This window comes from Eurypyga helias, unplaced genomic scaffold (genome assembly GCF_000690775.1).
Source record: "Eurypyga helias isolate BGI_N326 unplaced genomic scaffold, ASM69077v1 scaffold17238, whole genome shotgun sequence".
NCBI classification, from domain to species: domain Eukaryota; kingdom Metazoa; phylum Chordata; class Aves; order Eurypygiformes; family Eurypygidae; genus Eurypyga; species Eurypyga helias.
The window spans coordinates 10,647-27,432 of record NW_010267735.1 but is presented as its reverse complement, the minus strand read 5'-3'; the positions used below and the strand labels follow the sequence as shown (position 1 = coordinate 27,432).

At 40.3% G+C, this 16,786-nt stretch overlaps 1 protein-coding gene across 1 annotated transcript; it reads left to right on the top strand.

Annotated features, from left to right (window-relative positions):
* Positions 1–441: 441 nt before the first annotated feature.
* Positions 442–11,904, top strand: DHRS7C (dehydrogenase/reductase (SDR family) member 7C). Its single transcript, XM_010157545.1, has 6 exons — positions 442–595; positions 4,470–4,582; positions 8,512–8,722; positions 9,296–9,388; positions 10,947–11,102; positions 11,614–11,904. Exons 1-6 carry the CDS (start codon positions 442–444, stop codon positions 11,820–11,822), a joined length of 936 nt encoding a protein of 311 aa, XP_010155847.1. The 3' UTR covers positions 11,823–11,904.
* Positions 11,905–16,786: the final 4,882 nt, after the last annotated feature.

Genomic DNA, 16,786 nt, shown 5'->3' with positions numbered 1-16,786 from the left:
AAGATAAAAAAGAATTCTTTACCTAATCCTGGACTCTTCATATCCATAGTAAGTGATTTTTTTAATGTGTTTTATCTGAAATTAGAATTAAAAGGTTATTTATCTGTTTGCCAATAATAGCAACATAATTAAAAGTTCACTGTTATATTTTAGTTTATGTTTTGGCTCATGGCAATATTTATGCTAAAATCCTATTATATTTTTGTCTACATAGAATAATTTTGAATAAAAGGAATCAAGATTTGGTTAGACTATGCAATCATGAGAAAAACAGAAAAACAAAGAGTATTACCCTGTTTATGAAATAATAATATTAAGCCACTGACTGGAAAGCAAGCTTCCCTCTGCTCCAAGCCCACTGTTTCAATATATGGAAACATTCCCTTTTTAGATAAGAATAACATGAAAAATAATGAATGCATATTTTCGTTTCCCACAGGGATGGGTATTCTTGCTGTACTTGCTCTGCCATTGCTTCTCTTAGTGATCAGTGGAATTATTTATATTTACCAGTCAGTTGTGTGGCTATTGTCAAAGTCAGCTGTGCAAAACAAAGTGGTGGTGATCACAGATGCCATTTCTGGACTGGGCAGAGGTGAGTTATCTCAGTTCTTCTCAGTGTCAGAGAACAGAAACAGCATCCTCTAGGTGATAAAATGTGCATGCATTACCTGGTATATATTTGCAACTTCCTGGATGAAGCAGAAAAAATATTTTTAAAACAAATCCCATGATTTTTACATGTACATTTTTAGTCTCAGTCATAGGAACTGCTGGTAAAATTTTAGGAACTGCAGATGTCTGTATTTATTTAATTCAATAAAATGGGAGGTTTTGTAAGTACATTAAGAGTGTTATTTTTAGAATGTTGCTACTATGAGATCTTATTACGTAAGCTGTCACTGCAGGGTAGCAGCAAATAAGTGTAAACAGGTGTCATGCTATTCTTTACATGTTCCTTTTGAGCCTTTAAAGATTTTAAAATTTCCTGCTCCCTGTAAACAACAGCACTCACCCTTATGTCCCTGTTCATATCTCTGAACCCTACATCACCCTCTTCTGTTGACATCCTCAAGTACCTCCTACTGGGCTGCCTGGCTATGTGTAATTGTGGGTTCAGTGATTGGAAAGAAAGGACATGTGATAATTTATCTATTTATATAAGCTGGTTGCCTGGCTGTTGGGCTACTTATATATCTTGGCGCATATTTCCTGCCTACATGGTGCTGCCAGATTAAATGTGCTGGGTCATATATTGGTTATGTACGTTCCTGCTTTAGGCATCGCTTGAGGGTCAGTACATGCAAGTGCCTGATATGCTAAACATAGCTTGAAGCTATATTTCAGTGTTTTCAATGACTACTTTCTGTATGCTGGAAACCTTTCACTCCCAAGTAGCAAATAGATGGGGAAAGGTAATGATTTTGCAGAATTATTTCTTAGCAGAACAGAGCAGAGACCTGCAATGGAAATACATACTACACTGGCAAGGCATGCTCTTTTTCAGAGCCTGTCAAGACAAGGTATGAAATAATCCTGACCTCCACATCCCAACTAGTCTTTCCCTTTCCCTTTCCCTGACACTCTTCAGTTTCAGTTGAAGGTAATATTAGCATGTGTTTTCTCTGACCAGTTATATTTCAGTTTTTGGTTTTTTTTTTTTTTTGAAAGGCATGACTTAGAGTTCTCCAGCTGACTCTGGCTGTCTTGTAAAATCATAGGATTCTTGGAGGTTTCTAGACAAAAGTCCTGTTTGCAGCAGGAACATCACCAGTGCTAGATCTGATTGGGTGTGGCTTCAAGACAAATCTTGGAAACCTCCAAGGATAAAGAGCATTTACCAGGTATCTTGATTCAGCACTGCAGGACCCATGGGGAACATTTTCCTAAGTTCAATTTCCTTATTAACATTTATTTTTCCCCTGTGGTGACTAGCTGCTGCCTCTTTCTTCAGGCTACAAAGGCAACTTCCTCCCCTTTCCCCCTGCTCCTGACACCTTTTTCACATAGGTAAAAAAAGGAGGCAACTCAAAGTAATTTTATTTTATTATTCTAAACAGATCTACTGACAGTATCCCGATAAGTTATTTGCAGGCTTGAATGATTCCAAATCACACGGAATCTACTGTGCAGTCCTCTCATGCATATGTGATGCCCATCCATCCAGAGATTTAAAATGCCAGCTGTCTGTCCAGCTGCTGCGTATTTGAACTCTTAGGCAACAGCCAAATTCCTTTTCCCACACACCAGAATTTCTGGACTAAAGACAACATTCATCAAAATAAAAAAGGACAAACAAAAACTATGAAGATTGAAGATGTTTGCAGTGGTTTATGGTTGTTATTTAAACCTGATTCCTGTTTCTTTCCAGTGATATAACTCAGAAAAGTCTCAGATACTTCTAGAAGAGAACATAATTGGTCACACAGTAATCACATTTTATTCACGAGGTTGCCCTAATTCTTATGTTTGTAGGAAAAATACTGTTGTAGTTGTCTTAGTACTAGTAAATACCTTTTGGGCTTTAAATCAAAAATGGTTTTATGCTAGAAAAGATAAAATTAAATACATTCATGAAATTGCTGTTGTAAACACTGGAAAAGATTACATAAATAAAAGTTTCCATCTGCACAGATTTACAAAAATAGAACAGTCGATCCAGAAGCACTTCCAAACAGATATTGAGAGCCTAACATGGTCATTTAAGAAATCTAAGATGGGCATATTAGCATAACTGCATTTACCTGTGGGTATTGAAATCTGAAGAAAATGCTTCTTGGAGGACAGACAGCTATAGCTAGGGTTGTGCTGTTGCTCATTCATAAAAGGACATAGCAGCTAAGACAAATCAAACAGGCTAGAAAGGCATAAGGGTAATTTTGTAAGACCATGTTCCTGTTCTTCCCAGACTGAATATGTAACTGTCATACAGATTTGATTTAGGGACCAAATATGAGGGCTCCAAGACTGAGAGCTTTTGGAAGACCTAATAGGGGAAAAAAACCATGAGAGGAAGAATAACACTTGTTTTCCAATCCTAGCAGCACACATAACCCACTTTCAATTAATTGTCTGCCTGTACCAGATCTCTGGTTTGAGGCACAGTGGGCACATCACCAGTCACATTTTCAGGCCTATCTACATTATCTATTCCAAGAATAAAAACTGTGTACTTTTCCAGGTCAGGAGCAAAACCTTGACATATTCGTGGACTGAGAGTCACATTTTCAGTTCAGATGAGCTAAAGCACGCACCCTGTAACAACCTATAACAACCAGAGGGATACACCTGACAATGAATTCCTAAAAGATGCCCATGAGATATCTGTGTTCCATTTTTTAAACACCTTTCTTTGGTCAAACTGGCAGGACAATGAGGATTATATTCTCCTTCAACACCACTTAAAGAAAATAAACCAGACACATGCTGTCAATATGTTCTAGCCTGATATTTCATAATCTGGATTGAGCTTCTCCCATAAAGACCTAAATTAATGAGCTGGTTACAGTCTTGCAGCCAGTGCTGAGGTGGGATGATGACACTGACTGCCAATTCCTCTTTTTACGTGAGTCCCCATTTTCAGAAAAGCACATAGTTCCCTAAGAAAGGGAGAAGAATTGTCCACAGAGACCTAGATTCAACTGTGGTGAACTCCTAGCTCAGAATATCCCTGAATATATGGAGAAAAAACAATGCCAGCCCAGCATACCCAGAAGCTCCTTGGTGGCCTTCTCAGAAAGGCTTCAGGGAATGTAGCTCAAGCTGGTCTCTGACGTCTATACTGACTACTGGAAAGGTCTAATACTAAGGGTATAAAGATCTTGGAATGGATTACTTATGGGAAACATCTGTAGAAGAAAGGCCTCTCTCACTGGTGATCCATTTGTAGGCCAGTGGGTGGTAAGTTTCTCTGTATTGTTCTTTCTCAAAGTTGTAGGTGAGTTTCATGTTTCCGAGACATTCATGAAGGTAGCATACAAAGCTAAATTAACTGATTGTCAATTAGTTGTTTTCTTCTTTATACTACAGTAGATTTAAAGGTTTGTGAAAGGTGCAATAAAGATTAAACTATTTTTGTATGTGTTTTTCTTTACAGAAAGTGCATCTGTAGGTGGAGAGAGAAAAAAGAAAATCAGAACATTTTTTCTAATTCAAACCCATCATCCATTAAATGTCATATTGTTCTTTTATTAATTATTTTTTTATTAAATCTCATGACTAAACAATACTATCATGCTCTATCATTAATTGTGCATTATACCATTACATTAGATTTTAATTTATTACTCAGGTATATATTATTCATTTAATTATTTCTTTTTTTCCTCATTAATATTTATTCTCTCAGAAATAATGAATTTTAAAGCATAGGTTCAACATCATTAGCAAAAAAAACAAGCCGATTACAAGAAAAAAAACCCCTATTGTTATTATTGTTATTATGTCTTTTGAATGTATTTCTCTCCTAGAATGTTCTCGCGTGTTTCACACAGGAGGAGCAAGGCTTGTGTTGTGTGGCAGGACATGGGAAAAGTTAGAAGCCTTGTATCACACTTTAAATAGTGTGGCAGACCCCAGTACGGTAAGTATTTCCTGAGTCTGCTTTGAAAATTCACAACTTGAGGCAAACACCTTGTTCAGGCATGCAAAGCAATTTAAACCCAGTAAAACAAGGTACATGAAACATGATTAACTGTTAATGATGATTTTGCTCAACCAGGAAACTCACTCAACATAGTCCAGACAGAGAGATGTTCTTCAGTTCATGATGTCAAAAACATAAGTCACAAATCCTGCTCTCCTGAGCTAATTCAAGTACTGTAAAACAATTCAGTGGTCCTGCATTTTGAACAAGCCACCCACCCGGAAATGTTAGGTAAAGGAATTTGCTTGTTCATTTGGATGAAAAGGATCCAAAGTGCTTCATTTAATCATAAGAACTATCATTTATTTTTCATATAATTAGAGCCTCAAGGAATGGGAAATAGGTCTAAAGACTGGATTAATTTTGGGTGTCTCCACTATTTTGGGAGTTTCATGTAGAAGGGCATGGGACCATTTCTTCCTCTACTCTGCACTAGTGAGGCCTCACCTGGAGTACTGTGTGCAGTTCTGGGCTCCTCAGTTCAAGAAGGACAAGGAACTACTGGAGAGGGTCCAGCGCAGGGCCACTAAGACGATGAAGGGCCTGGAGCACCTTTCATATGAGGAAAGGCTGAGAGAGCTGGGTCTCTTCAGCCTGGAGAAGACGAGGCTGAGGGGGGATCTTATCAATGTTCATCAATATCTAAAGGGTGGGTGTACAGAAGATGGGGCCAGGCTCTTCTCAGTGATGTCCAGTGACAAGACAAGGGGCAGTGGCCATAAACTGGAAAACAGAAGGTTCAACCTGAACATGAGGAAATACTTCTTCACTGTGAGGGTGACGGTGCCCTGGAACAGGCTGGCCAGAGAGGTGGTGGAGTCTCCTTCCCTGAAGACTTTCCAAAACTGCCTGGACTTGTTCCTGTGTGATCTACTCTAGGTGATCATGCTCTGGCAGGGGGGTTGGACTAGATGATCTCTAGAGGTCCCTTCCAACACCTACCACTGTGTGAATCTGTGAATCTATGAACATATGAATGAGTGCAGTTTCCTCATTACCACTGGCTGGGTCACTATGCAAGTAGACATCATCAGGGCATAAGCAACTCAGGAGGTTCCTCGAATGCATTAATGATAACTTCTTTCACTGAGTGATAGAAGAGCCAATGAGGAAAGGTGTTATGCTGGAACTTGTTCTCACCAGCAAGGTGGGCAATGAGGAGGTCAAGGGCAACCTTGACCATGGAATGGTTATGTTCAGGATCCTGAGGGCAGCAAGCATGGTGCACAGCAAGCTCACTACCCTGGATTCATGAGAGTAGACTTCAGCCTCTTCAAGGATCTGCTTGGTAGAGTACCATGGGATGAATCCCTGGAGGGAAAAGAGGCCTAAGAAAGCTGGTAAAGATTCAAGGATCAGTATATGGAGAAGACCGAGATAATTTTTTGACTTGGTCTTCACTGTCAAAGATGCAAGCCATAGTTCCCAAATCACAGAATACAAGGGCAGGGAATGGGAGAATGGAGAGCCACCCATGGCTAGAGAGTATCAAGTTCAAGAACCCCTGAGGAACCTGAAGGTGCACAAGCCCATGGGATCTGATGGAATACATCCACGTGTCCTGAAAGAACTGGCAGATGGGTTTGCGATACCTTTATCCATCATATTCAAGAAGTCATGGCAGTCTGGTGAAGTTCCCACTGACTGGAAACAGGGAAACATAAGCCCCATCTTTAAAAAAGAGGATCCAGGGAACTGCAGTCCAGTCAGTCTCACGTCTGTGCCTGGCAGGACCATTGAGCAGATCCTCATAGAACCCATGCAAAGGTACATGGAGAATGAGGAAGTGATTAATAACAGACAACATGACTTCATCAAGAGCAGATCATGCCTGACTGATATGGTGGCCTTTTACAATGAGGTCATGACCTTGGTGGATCAAGAATGGGCAACCGATGTCATCTTCCTGGACTTGAGCAAAGTGTTCAACACTGTCCTGCATGACAACCTTGTCTCTAAATTGGAGATGCATGAATTTGATAGATGGACCACTTGGTGGATAAGGAACTGGCTGGATGGATGCACTCAGAGAGTTATGATCAATGGTTCAATGTCTGAGTAGAGAGCAGTGATGAGCAGCATTTCTTAGGGTTCGGTATTGAGTCTGGTGCCGTTTAGCATTTTTGCTAGCAACATGAATAGTGGGATTGAGTGCACCCTAAACAAGTCTGCCTATGATACTAAGCTGTGTGGTGCGGTCAACACACTGGAGAGAAAGGATCCCATCCAGAGGGACCTGGACAGGCTGGAGAGGTGGGACTGTGCAAACCTCATAGAGTTCAACAAGGCCAAGTGCAACATCCTGCACCTGGGTTGGGGCAATCCCAAGCAGAAGTACAGGCTGGGTGGAGAATGGATAGAAAGCAGTCCTGAGGAGAAGGACTTGGATGTAACCATAGAATCATAGAATCATGGAACGGTTGAGTTGGAAGGGACCTTAAAGACCATCTAGTTCCAACCCCCTGCCATGGGCAGGGACACCTTCCACTAGACCAGATTGCTCAAAGTCTTGTCTAGCCTGGCCTTGAAGACGGGCAGAGATGGGGCATCCACAGCTTCTCTGGGCAACCTGTTCCAGTGCTTCACCAGCCCCTCCATGATGTGGATGAAAAGCTGGACATGACCCAGCAATGTGCAGAGTCAGCCCACAGACCCAACTGTATCCTAGGTTATATGCAGAGTAGCCTGGCTGGCAGCCCAAGAAAGATGATTTTCCCCCTCTACTCTGCTCTTGTGAGACCCCACCTGGAGTACTGTGTCCAGCTCTGGGTCCCCCAGCATAAGAAGGATATTGATCAGCGGGAGCGAGTGCCGAGGAGGGCCACGAAGATGCTCAGAGGACTGGAGCACAGGTGACCCAGAGAACCTGTGGATGTCCCATCCCCGGAAATATTTGAGGACAGGCTGGATGAGGTTTTGAGCAATTTGGTCTAGTGGAAGTTGTCCCTGGCCATGGCAGGTGGATGGAACCAGACCATCTTAAAGCTTCCTTCCAACCTGACCCATTCTATGATTTTATGATCTATGACATGCCAGGTTTCCCATGCTGCCAGTTCTTGGGATGATATTTCTTTGATGCTCATGGAAAGCTTTCCTTCTATGAACGACAGATAGCTGACTCACTTCAGGTAACAGGTGTTTCTGAAGGCACCACATAAATTCTACACCCATTGCTCACAACAAATGTTTGTGTTTGATCCTTTTCTTGCAGTGACTTTCTTTTATCAGCCTAAATAACTGTAAATTAGTGTTCTCATGTTAGTCTGCACAGACTTAACTAGTGAAAGATTTAAGTATGACTAAGGGATCTACATTACATGTTCATAGTAATATAGTAAGAGAAGATGCTCAGAGCTCATTCTCATAGCTGCTAAAATCTACATCTTTGCAGTAACTGCATATATGTAAACTCTGTTTGGATAACCTGTAATTGAACAAACCATTCCTATCTTCAAACTGCCCCCCATGTATATGTAAATTACCTGTCAAAGGACTATGTCCTAGACTCAATGATCAGCAAGGTACTCCAGAGGACTGCTTACAGAAAGACCATGACTTGGAGTGGCAGAATCACACCCGGTGTCTATTATCTGTGTCCACTGATTACAAGAGAGACAAAACTCAATAAGGTAGCGTTAATCCATCTTATTCTTCCCTTTGTGTTCTCCTTCATCTGAATTTCAGAGTCTCTGAATACTCATTGCTAAAGTACTTTCTTTCTAGAGTAGATTAAAAGAACAAATCAAAGTTTTTGTGAGAATAAAAGCATTTTCTTCAGATATTAAGGTAAATTAATTTACAAGTAAATAAATAGAAATATATTTTTATATAAAAGTTAACCTTGAAATAACTATTTTCTTTATTAGACATATGTACCAAAGCTTGTACTTCTGGATATCTCAGACATAAACTGCATTCAAGATGTAGCTAAGGAAATCCTGAATTGCTATGGCTCTGTGGATATACTGATCAACAATGCCAGTTTGAAGGTGAAAGGAGCAGTACAGAGCATTTCATTGGAACTTGATAAAAAGATAATGGATGCCAACTATTTTGGACCTATAACATTAACCAAAGGTATTTTTTTTCCTGTTTTGCTGTGGCCACTTAAAGCATGAGATCCAAGTCACTGACATTACACTGTTTCCCTTGTACTTATATATGCCTCCTTCGGTATAATCAAAAACAATTCTGTGAAAATCAATTGACTAAAATTGAGCTGAAGAAAATCAAAATCACAATGCCTGGGTGTGGGAATAGATTGGTCAAGAAACATAGAAGCAGGTGTTTGAAAGACAGACTTTTTTTTTTAAGTCTGTTCATTGTATTTTGCATATGGTCATTGCTTTATTTACACGCCTGCTGCCTCTGTTACAAAGACCTTTCAAGGGCCTTTGTGTTTTCAAAACCCTTGCAAGGATACAGACAGGCTGAGAATTAAATGGGATAATACTGGACCCAAATCTGCATGTAGAATCCAAGTGAAGTCTAGAAGACACTCAATTTCCAGCGACTGGATTTGGTGTTACTTTTGATGGCAGTACTGAGAAAACCTTCATCAAAGTTGTGCTATCTACAGTTCAGCTGTCACTAAATACACTGAGATCTTTAACCTATGTGGTGCTTTTGTTGTTTCTTTTTTTTTTTCAGCCATTCTTCCCAATATGATCTCAAGAAGAACTGGTCAAATTGTTCTAATTAATAGTATCCAAGGAAAAATAGGAATCCCATTTCGTGCAGCTTGTAAGTTATACATAGCAAAAATGTACATTCAAAGGCATAAATTGTGAGTATTCAATGATACTGATAATAGGTTATTAAAAGTTCTATTTTGTATCCTAATTCAGTAAACTATTAATATAGTATTTGGCTGAAAAAAAAAAAAATCAAAGAACTGGAATTCAGGAAGAAAGTTTACTACTGCCTGAGGTACTTGAGGACAAAAGGTTATCAATGGGTTTTTTATTAACTTAGGAAACATGCAGGAAACAGAAAACTTGTATGTCTAACATCTGTACTGGGCATATTTGTAGAAACCATAATGAGGAATGAAGTAATGTGTAACATACTGGTAGACACTAGCTACTGCTTTGTAAAGGGAGACTCATGCATTTAATGGATTTATGTGTGGGGGTTGAAACAGAGGTGTAGTAATTGTGTTATGCTTAGCTTTCCAGAACATTTTCAAGGACGTCTTTCATCCAAAGCTCCTAATGAACTGTCCTGAATTATGATGTCTTTGCATTAATGAAATGCAAAGTTAGTGGACAGACAATATAGGATATATGTAAAAAGACATTTTGTACTGTGACAGGTCAGGGGGATCTCTGGTTCTCTGAACCAGAAAGTCAGAAAGACCTCAGGACTGTGACTTTCAATTCCATGAAAGCAAAATACAGTGACAGAAACTGTAAAGAAAGCAGTGGAGAAAAGCAAATAAATCCTGCCTTTATGCCTTCATAAACCTATGCAGTGGAATGCCTCTACTGATATCTCTTGCATGAAATGAAGCTGCCAGAAGAAGGAATTTCCAAACAAATGAATGAACAAATGAACTTCTTTCCATTCCTGGAATCCAACCTGCCATTTTTTAGATTACATTATACACAGGTTGACTTTCACTGCAAACCAAGTCAAATACATAAATGTTTTGCAGCTCTGCTACACTTAGCACATAGTTCTGTTTTTTGTTAAAGTTTCACATACTGTGATATTTCTTTAAGACCTTTCTGAATAAAGAGGCACTAAGATCAGTTTAAAAGATTCTTAACATTCAGTTACTTTGAAATTAACTTTAATATTAAAGGCATCTTGGATTGCTGATGCAGAGCAAAAGCCTAATTAATTTACAAAACATTAGAACTTTGACATTGCAGAAATGGACATGTATTTCACTGCATTTTACTGATATGTCACAAACTGCAGCAACTCATAGCAAGGACAGCTGTCCACCAACCAAAGACATTTTTAAACTGTAGAGACAGTAGAAATATTATTACTTAACCCAGGACTTAATATTTCTGAATCAGAAATCCAGACACATGCTCTTTGACATGTATAGGGAGACTGACTACGTACCACGTGCATATTTGTCATGTACAAATGATTTTCTTTAGTTTGTTTTAAATATGTCATCTGATGATTTCACTAGGTGGAATAATTCTCTGTTCTTTTGTCTTTTGTCTAATCAATCATTGCTAATTTTTTCCAAACATTCATGTTTTATTGACCTCTCATACATTTATATCCATGCATTCATATACCCAAACATGCATATGTGAGGGTTTGTTCTTTCTTTTAGATGCTGCTTCTAAGCATGCTGCTGTAGGCTTTTTTGATTGTCTTAGAGCTGAAATGGAAGAATTTGATATTTCTGTCAGCACTGTGAATCCAGCCTTCATCTGTTCATACCATCACCAACCAGCACCTGGCAACTGGGAGGCATCTATCTGGAAATGTAAGGTTTGATGCATCAAGAGAGATGGTATGAGGTCCATATAGCAGTATGGAGGCTTTTCCAAGGGGGGAAGGAAGGAGCATAAGGGAAGGATTGGAAATGACAGAAAGGATGAACAGGTTAGGGAAGCAAAAGAAAAAAGATACTGGAGAAATCAGATGAGCCTGGTGAAAAGAGAAGGAACATGGAAAAGAGATATTATGTGAGAACATAAATACATTAGGGCATGGGGAATGGAGGTAGACCAGAGCATGAAAGGTCCCAAGGGAGAGTTCCACTGCACCAAATTTTTTCTTTCTCTTAGGTACTGTGAGGATTTTTCTTCAAAATTGTAAAAAGATATTAGGGGCATACTGATGATGGGAAGGGAAGGGGTAAGAGATTGAAAGTATGTGGGAATTTAACTTATCTGACTGATGAACTAGCTGTGTATCTTTTCACCACCATTCCCTCAGATGTGTCTGTCTGTCTGTCTGTCTGTAGCTCTCACTCCTCTCTGTTTGGTTTACAGTATTTTTCAGGAAGGTGGCATATGGTGTGCACCCAGTGGAGGTGGCAGACGAAGTCCTGCGCACAGTGAGCAACAAGAAACAGGAGGTACTTATGGCCAACCCTATCCCCAGAGCAGCTGTTTACATTCGCACCTTCTTCCCTGAGTTGTTTTTTGCTATTATTGCCTCAGGGATTAGGGAAAGGCTGAAGACAGAAGTGGAAAAATGATTTTGTTTGGTTCTTTTCCCTGTTTTTGTCCTGAAAAAAAGTTTATATTTCAAATGACAATGATTGGTAGAATAAAGCAGGAACTTTATAAACAGATTAATGTCTCTAAATGTCTGATTTAGAGGTTCACTACCATTGACATACATTTGTATGTGGGGCTTCTGGATTTAGTCAATATGCTAAGATGTCATTTTTTGCCTTACAACAGTATGGGAAAAAATCTACTAGGATCTCTATTGCTGTTATAAGAGAGAGATTGTCATTCTAAATAGGTAGATCAATGTTTGGGGTCCCACAGCAATTTATCAGAATAGTCTGTCAGTGCTAGGACTGATGGGAACTTACAGGAATAAAGAGATAGAGAGTAGGGAGACGTATGAGAGTCGTAAAAATGAGCAGAAAGTGGTATTAAAGCCTGTATCAAACTCTTCCTCAAATACAAGTTTTTAAATACCTGCAGGATATGCAAACGATAACTCAAATAAGGTCTTATCTACTTAAATATCTCATCTGTGACTGGACCCTGCAGTACATGCTTAACAGGTGGATTATAAGAATGGGACAATAATATGGAGAGGCTCCTTGTATTATGCTCTCATGAGTTCTGGTAATCTGTACACAATTTGAAACAAAATCTGTCTCTGCATATTGTTAAACTATCAATTTTTCACACAGATTTTCAAATTCCTATTTGAAACATTCCATCCCTGAGGAAAGGAACTAATCATATGTTAAAAAAATGTCTTCCTTATCCTCACTTTAAATTTGGTGTCATATAATATTCTCTGATATCTCCTACTTCTTTTACTGTGAAAAACTAAAATAATGGTAGTCCACTCCCAGTTATCCATGCCTATCCTACTTTCCATGCAGTTACCCATTTTCCAAGTTGGAGAACGCTGGTCTGCATTCATTCTCTCTTTGTGAGAAGTCTAGATTATTCTTCTTGTTCTTCTTTACATCTTTTCTTGGTTTACTCTTTTTTTTTTTTTTTTTTTTAAGATGGGCACAACCTGGCTGCATGCAGCATTCAAGATAGATAAGCAATCTGCATTCATAGACAGGCATACAGTTGCTTCCAGGGTTTTTCACTTTTTTTCTTCTTTTGCATGTCTTATGCAAATTCCTGGTTTTGAGATATTTTTGTGACTGCTACTGAGCCTTGAATTCCCTTGTCCCCTCTGCTACATGTGGTAATTAATCATCATGTCCAACATGAGCGTGGCTATTACTCATGAAATAGTGTGAATTCCATATATTCCCAAAGTTCTCTCACTCCTAGACATTCTAGGGTTATCTTACCTATCACATTTTCCCAGTTCATGCTGAGGACTTGCCCCCTTCCTGTGAGCTGAGCCAGAATATAAATAAAGGTAATACAAGGTTGTCCTTCAATTTAACATCTAAGAGCTTAAATTCTGTCTCCCAAACCCTCCCCTGGCCTTTCTTGTGTCATCAGTACTCATAGAGATCATGACCACCTGCTTTTCTGCAGACACTGTCAAAATGCCTTGTTTGCAGAATACCTACAAAGGAAATAGCTACTAAGAAAGCATTGGACCAAACTGCATTTGCTGCTACAAGTCCAATTTCTCATATAACTTTCAACACCAGCTGCACTCATCTATCTCTTTCAATCCAAAAGAATTACCAAACATGAAAGGAATTCTTGGTGCAAGGAAATACATGGTTATCATCTTGCAGGGACATTAACCTTACCTTGTATTCAATTACTCTGACTTCAAGAAACATGCATGCATCTACCTCACTCAGGGAAGTGGTTCACAACTAATGAGAAGCAGCCAGTTCTTGCAGTACCTGCTGGAGCTCCGCCTATTTTCTGTTATAGCACTGGGCTTTTATTGTTGTTTGGATGACTATACCTTAACTGTGAAGTCACACATCCACTTTGTCCAAAATTTTCTTGCTTCTCAACAGAACACTAGTCCCTCAAACAAATAGACTTCTGCTGTGGTCTCATTTATAATTGCATCCCTACAACAGTCAAGTTCTTCACAGCTCTACAAAAGCTAGATATGGAATAACTGGATAATTTCATCAGAGAAAGATAAGAGAATCATAGGACATCACAGCTAAACACGGATCAACATTGTCTTGCTTTGTTGTAAAAACAAATGGATTGCTTGTTAAAATAACCTGAATAATCCTTCTGGTTCATTTTGCACTTTCTAGATATCAGCAGAAATGATTCATTTGTTTTGAATATTTCACTTTTAAAATGTCAAACAGGTCAAGAAACCACGGTGAAAAGGAGTGAGAATGACAAAGGTAAAATAACAGCTGTAATCTATAAAGAAATTTTTAAGGAACAGATGTATGTTAATCTAGAAAGTAGAAGAAAGTTATATCTAAACAATTTTCAAATACCTAAAATGTACTGCCCAGAGAATAGAACTAAACTGTTCTCCATTTCTGCTGTAGTAGGACAACGTGCTAAAATTACTGCAAAGGAGATTTACAGGGAAAGAATTTTCTGCTAAGGGTCGTTAAACACAAAGGATAAATTGCCACAGAAATTTTAGAATGCCTGCCTTTGGAAGCTTTAAAGAAGAGATTAATGAAACATCTGTAAAAAAAAAAAAAAAAGCAGTGTAGCTTTAGTTTATCCTGCCTAGAGGAAAAGAAGGATTAGGTAACTCTTTAAATGGGTCACACTTTTCTATAATTCTGTGGTTTGGTCTTATACTGAGAACAAGGTTTCTCCACTGGTATTTCTGAAGTAATATTCTTTCCTCCAGGGAAATCTATTATTTAATCCGAAGTTTTCTACTACATTTGCCCACCTCTGCCTCACTGTCTAAATACCTGTGGTTATATGTTGCATATAAACATGTTTCTATAATAAAAAGAAATACTATGAGATGAGTTCATTAAGAGATATTTTCTGTGAGCCTCATTCAGCCATGTTTTAGTCTATAGATTCCTTAATAATACTAACTTTTATAAATGAAAACACCTGCATATTCAGTTATAGATGTTATAGGAGAAAGATATTCATCTACAGCTCCTTTAATATTTTTAGGCTTCTTACATGCCTAAAGGACACATAATTTTCTTTTAATGTGAGCTGCAGTTGCAGTGTTTTAAATGTTGGTTTGGGGGGTTTGGTTTTGGTTGGTTGGGGGTCTTTTGTGTGTGTGTGTGTTGAAATCAACTGCATCCACCTGGAGTACTGCATCCAGCTGTGGCACCCACAATATCAGAAGGATATAGACCAGTTGGAGCGAGTCCAGAGGAGGCCACGAAGATGATCAGAGGGCTGGAGCACCTCTGCTATGATGAAAGGCTGCAAGAAATGGGCTTGTTCAGCCTGGAGAAGAGGAGGCTCTGGGGAGACCTTATTGCAGCCTTCCAGTACCTGAAGGGGGCCTACAAGGAAGCTGGGAGGGGACTTTTTACCCTTTCCAATCAGTTCCCTGTAGAAGCTAAAGTCTGCTCTCCTGAAGTCCAGGGTAGCGATCTTACTGTGCACCCTCCTTGCCTCCGTAAGGATTCCAAAGTCCACCATTCCATGGTCACTGCAGCCAAGGCTGCCACTGAGCTTCACATCCCCCACCAACCCCTCCCTGTTGGTGAGAACAAGGTCCTGCATGACACCACTCCTTGTCATCTCCTCTATCAGTTGGAGAAGGAACTTGTCATCCGTGCATTCCAAGAACCTCCTGGCCTGCTTGTTCCCTGACGTGTTGTCCCTCCAACAGATATCGGGGTGGTTGAAGTCCCTCATGAGGACCAGGGTTTGTGAAAGTGAGGCTGCTGCTGTCTGTCTGTAGAGGGCCTCATCCACCGGCTCATCCTGGCCAGGTGGCCTGTGTCAAACCCCTACTACTATATACCCTCTTCCTGCCCTCCCTTTAATCCTGACCCATAAGCTCTCCATCAGCTCCTCATCCAACCCCAGGTGGAGTTCCACACACTCCAGCTGGTCTCTGACATAGAGAGCAACCACTCCTCCCCGCCACCTCTCCCCTGCCTGTCCTTCCTGAAGAGCCTGTATCCTTCCATTCTGACACTCCGGTCGTAGGAGCCATCCGACCATGTTTCCACTATGCCAATGAGGTCATAGCCCCTCATGCGTGCACAGGCCTCCAGTTCCTCTTGCTTATTCCCCATGCTCCATGCATTTGCACAGAGGCATTTAAGGTGGGTTCCCGATGGAGCTGGCTTGCAGACTGGAGCATCTAGCATTCCTCTGTTCTGCCTGCCAGGTGTTTTCCTGGTGAGCAGTGATTCTTCTACAGGCTCTGGGTGTTTCTTGGTGTTCTTACCGGTTTTGTACCCCTCCCCTTTCCAACTTAGTTTAAAGGCCTATCAATGAGCCCTGTCAATTCATGGGCTAGAATCCTTTTCTCTCTCTGAGACAGCTGGAGACCATCTGCCACCAGCCAGCCTGGTGTCATATAAACCTCCTTATGCTCAAGGAACCCAAAGCTCCATGGTTCACACCAGACTCTGAGCCACGTGTTGATCAAGCGTGCTTTCCCGTTCCTCACAGTGCCCTTCCTTGCTACTAAGGGGATGGAGGAGAACACTACCTGTGCTCCCGATCCTGCAACCATCTGCCCCACTGCCCTGAAGTTTGATGGCTTCACTATGCCAATGAGGTCATAGCCCCTCATGCGTGCACAGGCCTCCAGTTCCTCTTGCTTATTCCCCATGCTCCATGCATTTGCACAGAGGCATTTAAGGTGGGTTCCCGATGGAGCTGGCTTGCAGACTGGAGCATCTAGCATTCCTCTGTTCTGCCTGCCAGGTGTTTTCCTGGTGAGCAGTGATTCTTCTACAGGCTCTGGGTGTTTCTTGGTGTTCTTACCGGTTTTGTACCCCTCCCCTTTCCAACTTAGTTTAAAGGCCTATCAATGAGCCCTGTCAATTCATGGGCTAGAATCCTTTTCTCTCTCTGAGACAGCTGGAGACCATCTGCCACCAGCCAGCCTGGTGTC

Excerpts from the sequence above, each read along its gene's own strand:
- DHRS7C (XM_010157545.1), top strand. The coding sequence starts at position 442 with ATGGGTATTCTTGCTGTACTTGCTCTGCCATTGCTTCTCTTAGTGATC. Across the intron at positions 596-4,469 it reads CATTTCTGGACTGGGCAGAG|AATGTTCTCGCGTGTTTCAC; the intron begins GTGAGTTATCTC and ends TTTCTCTCCTAG. Across the intron at positions 9,389-10,946 it reads AATCCCATTTCGTGCAGCTT|ATGCTGCTTCTAAGCATGCT; the intron begins GTAAGTTATACA and ends TCTTTCTTTTAG.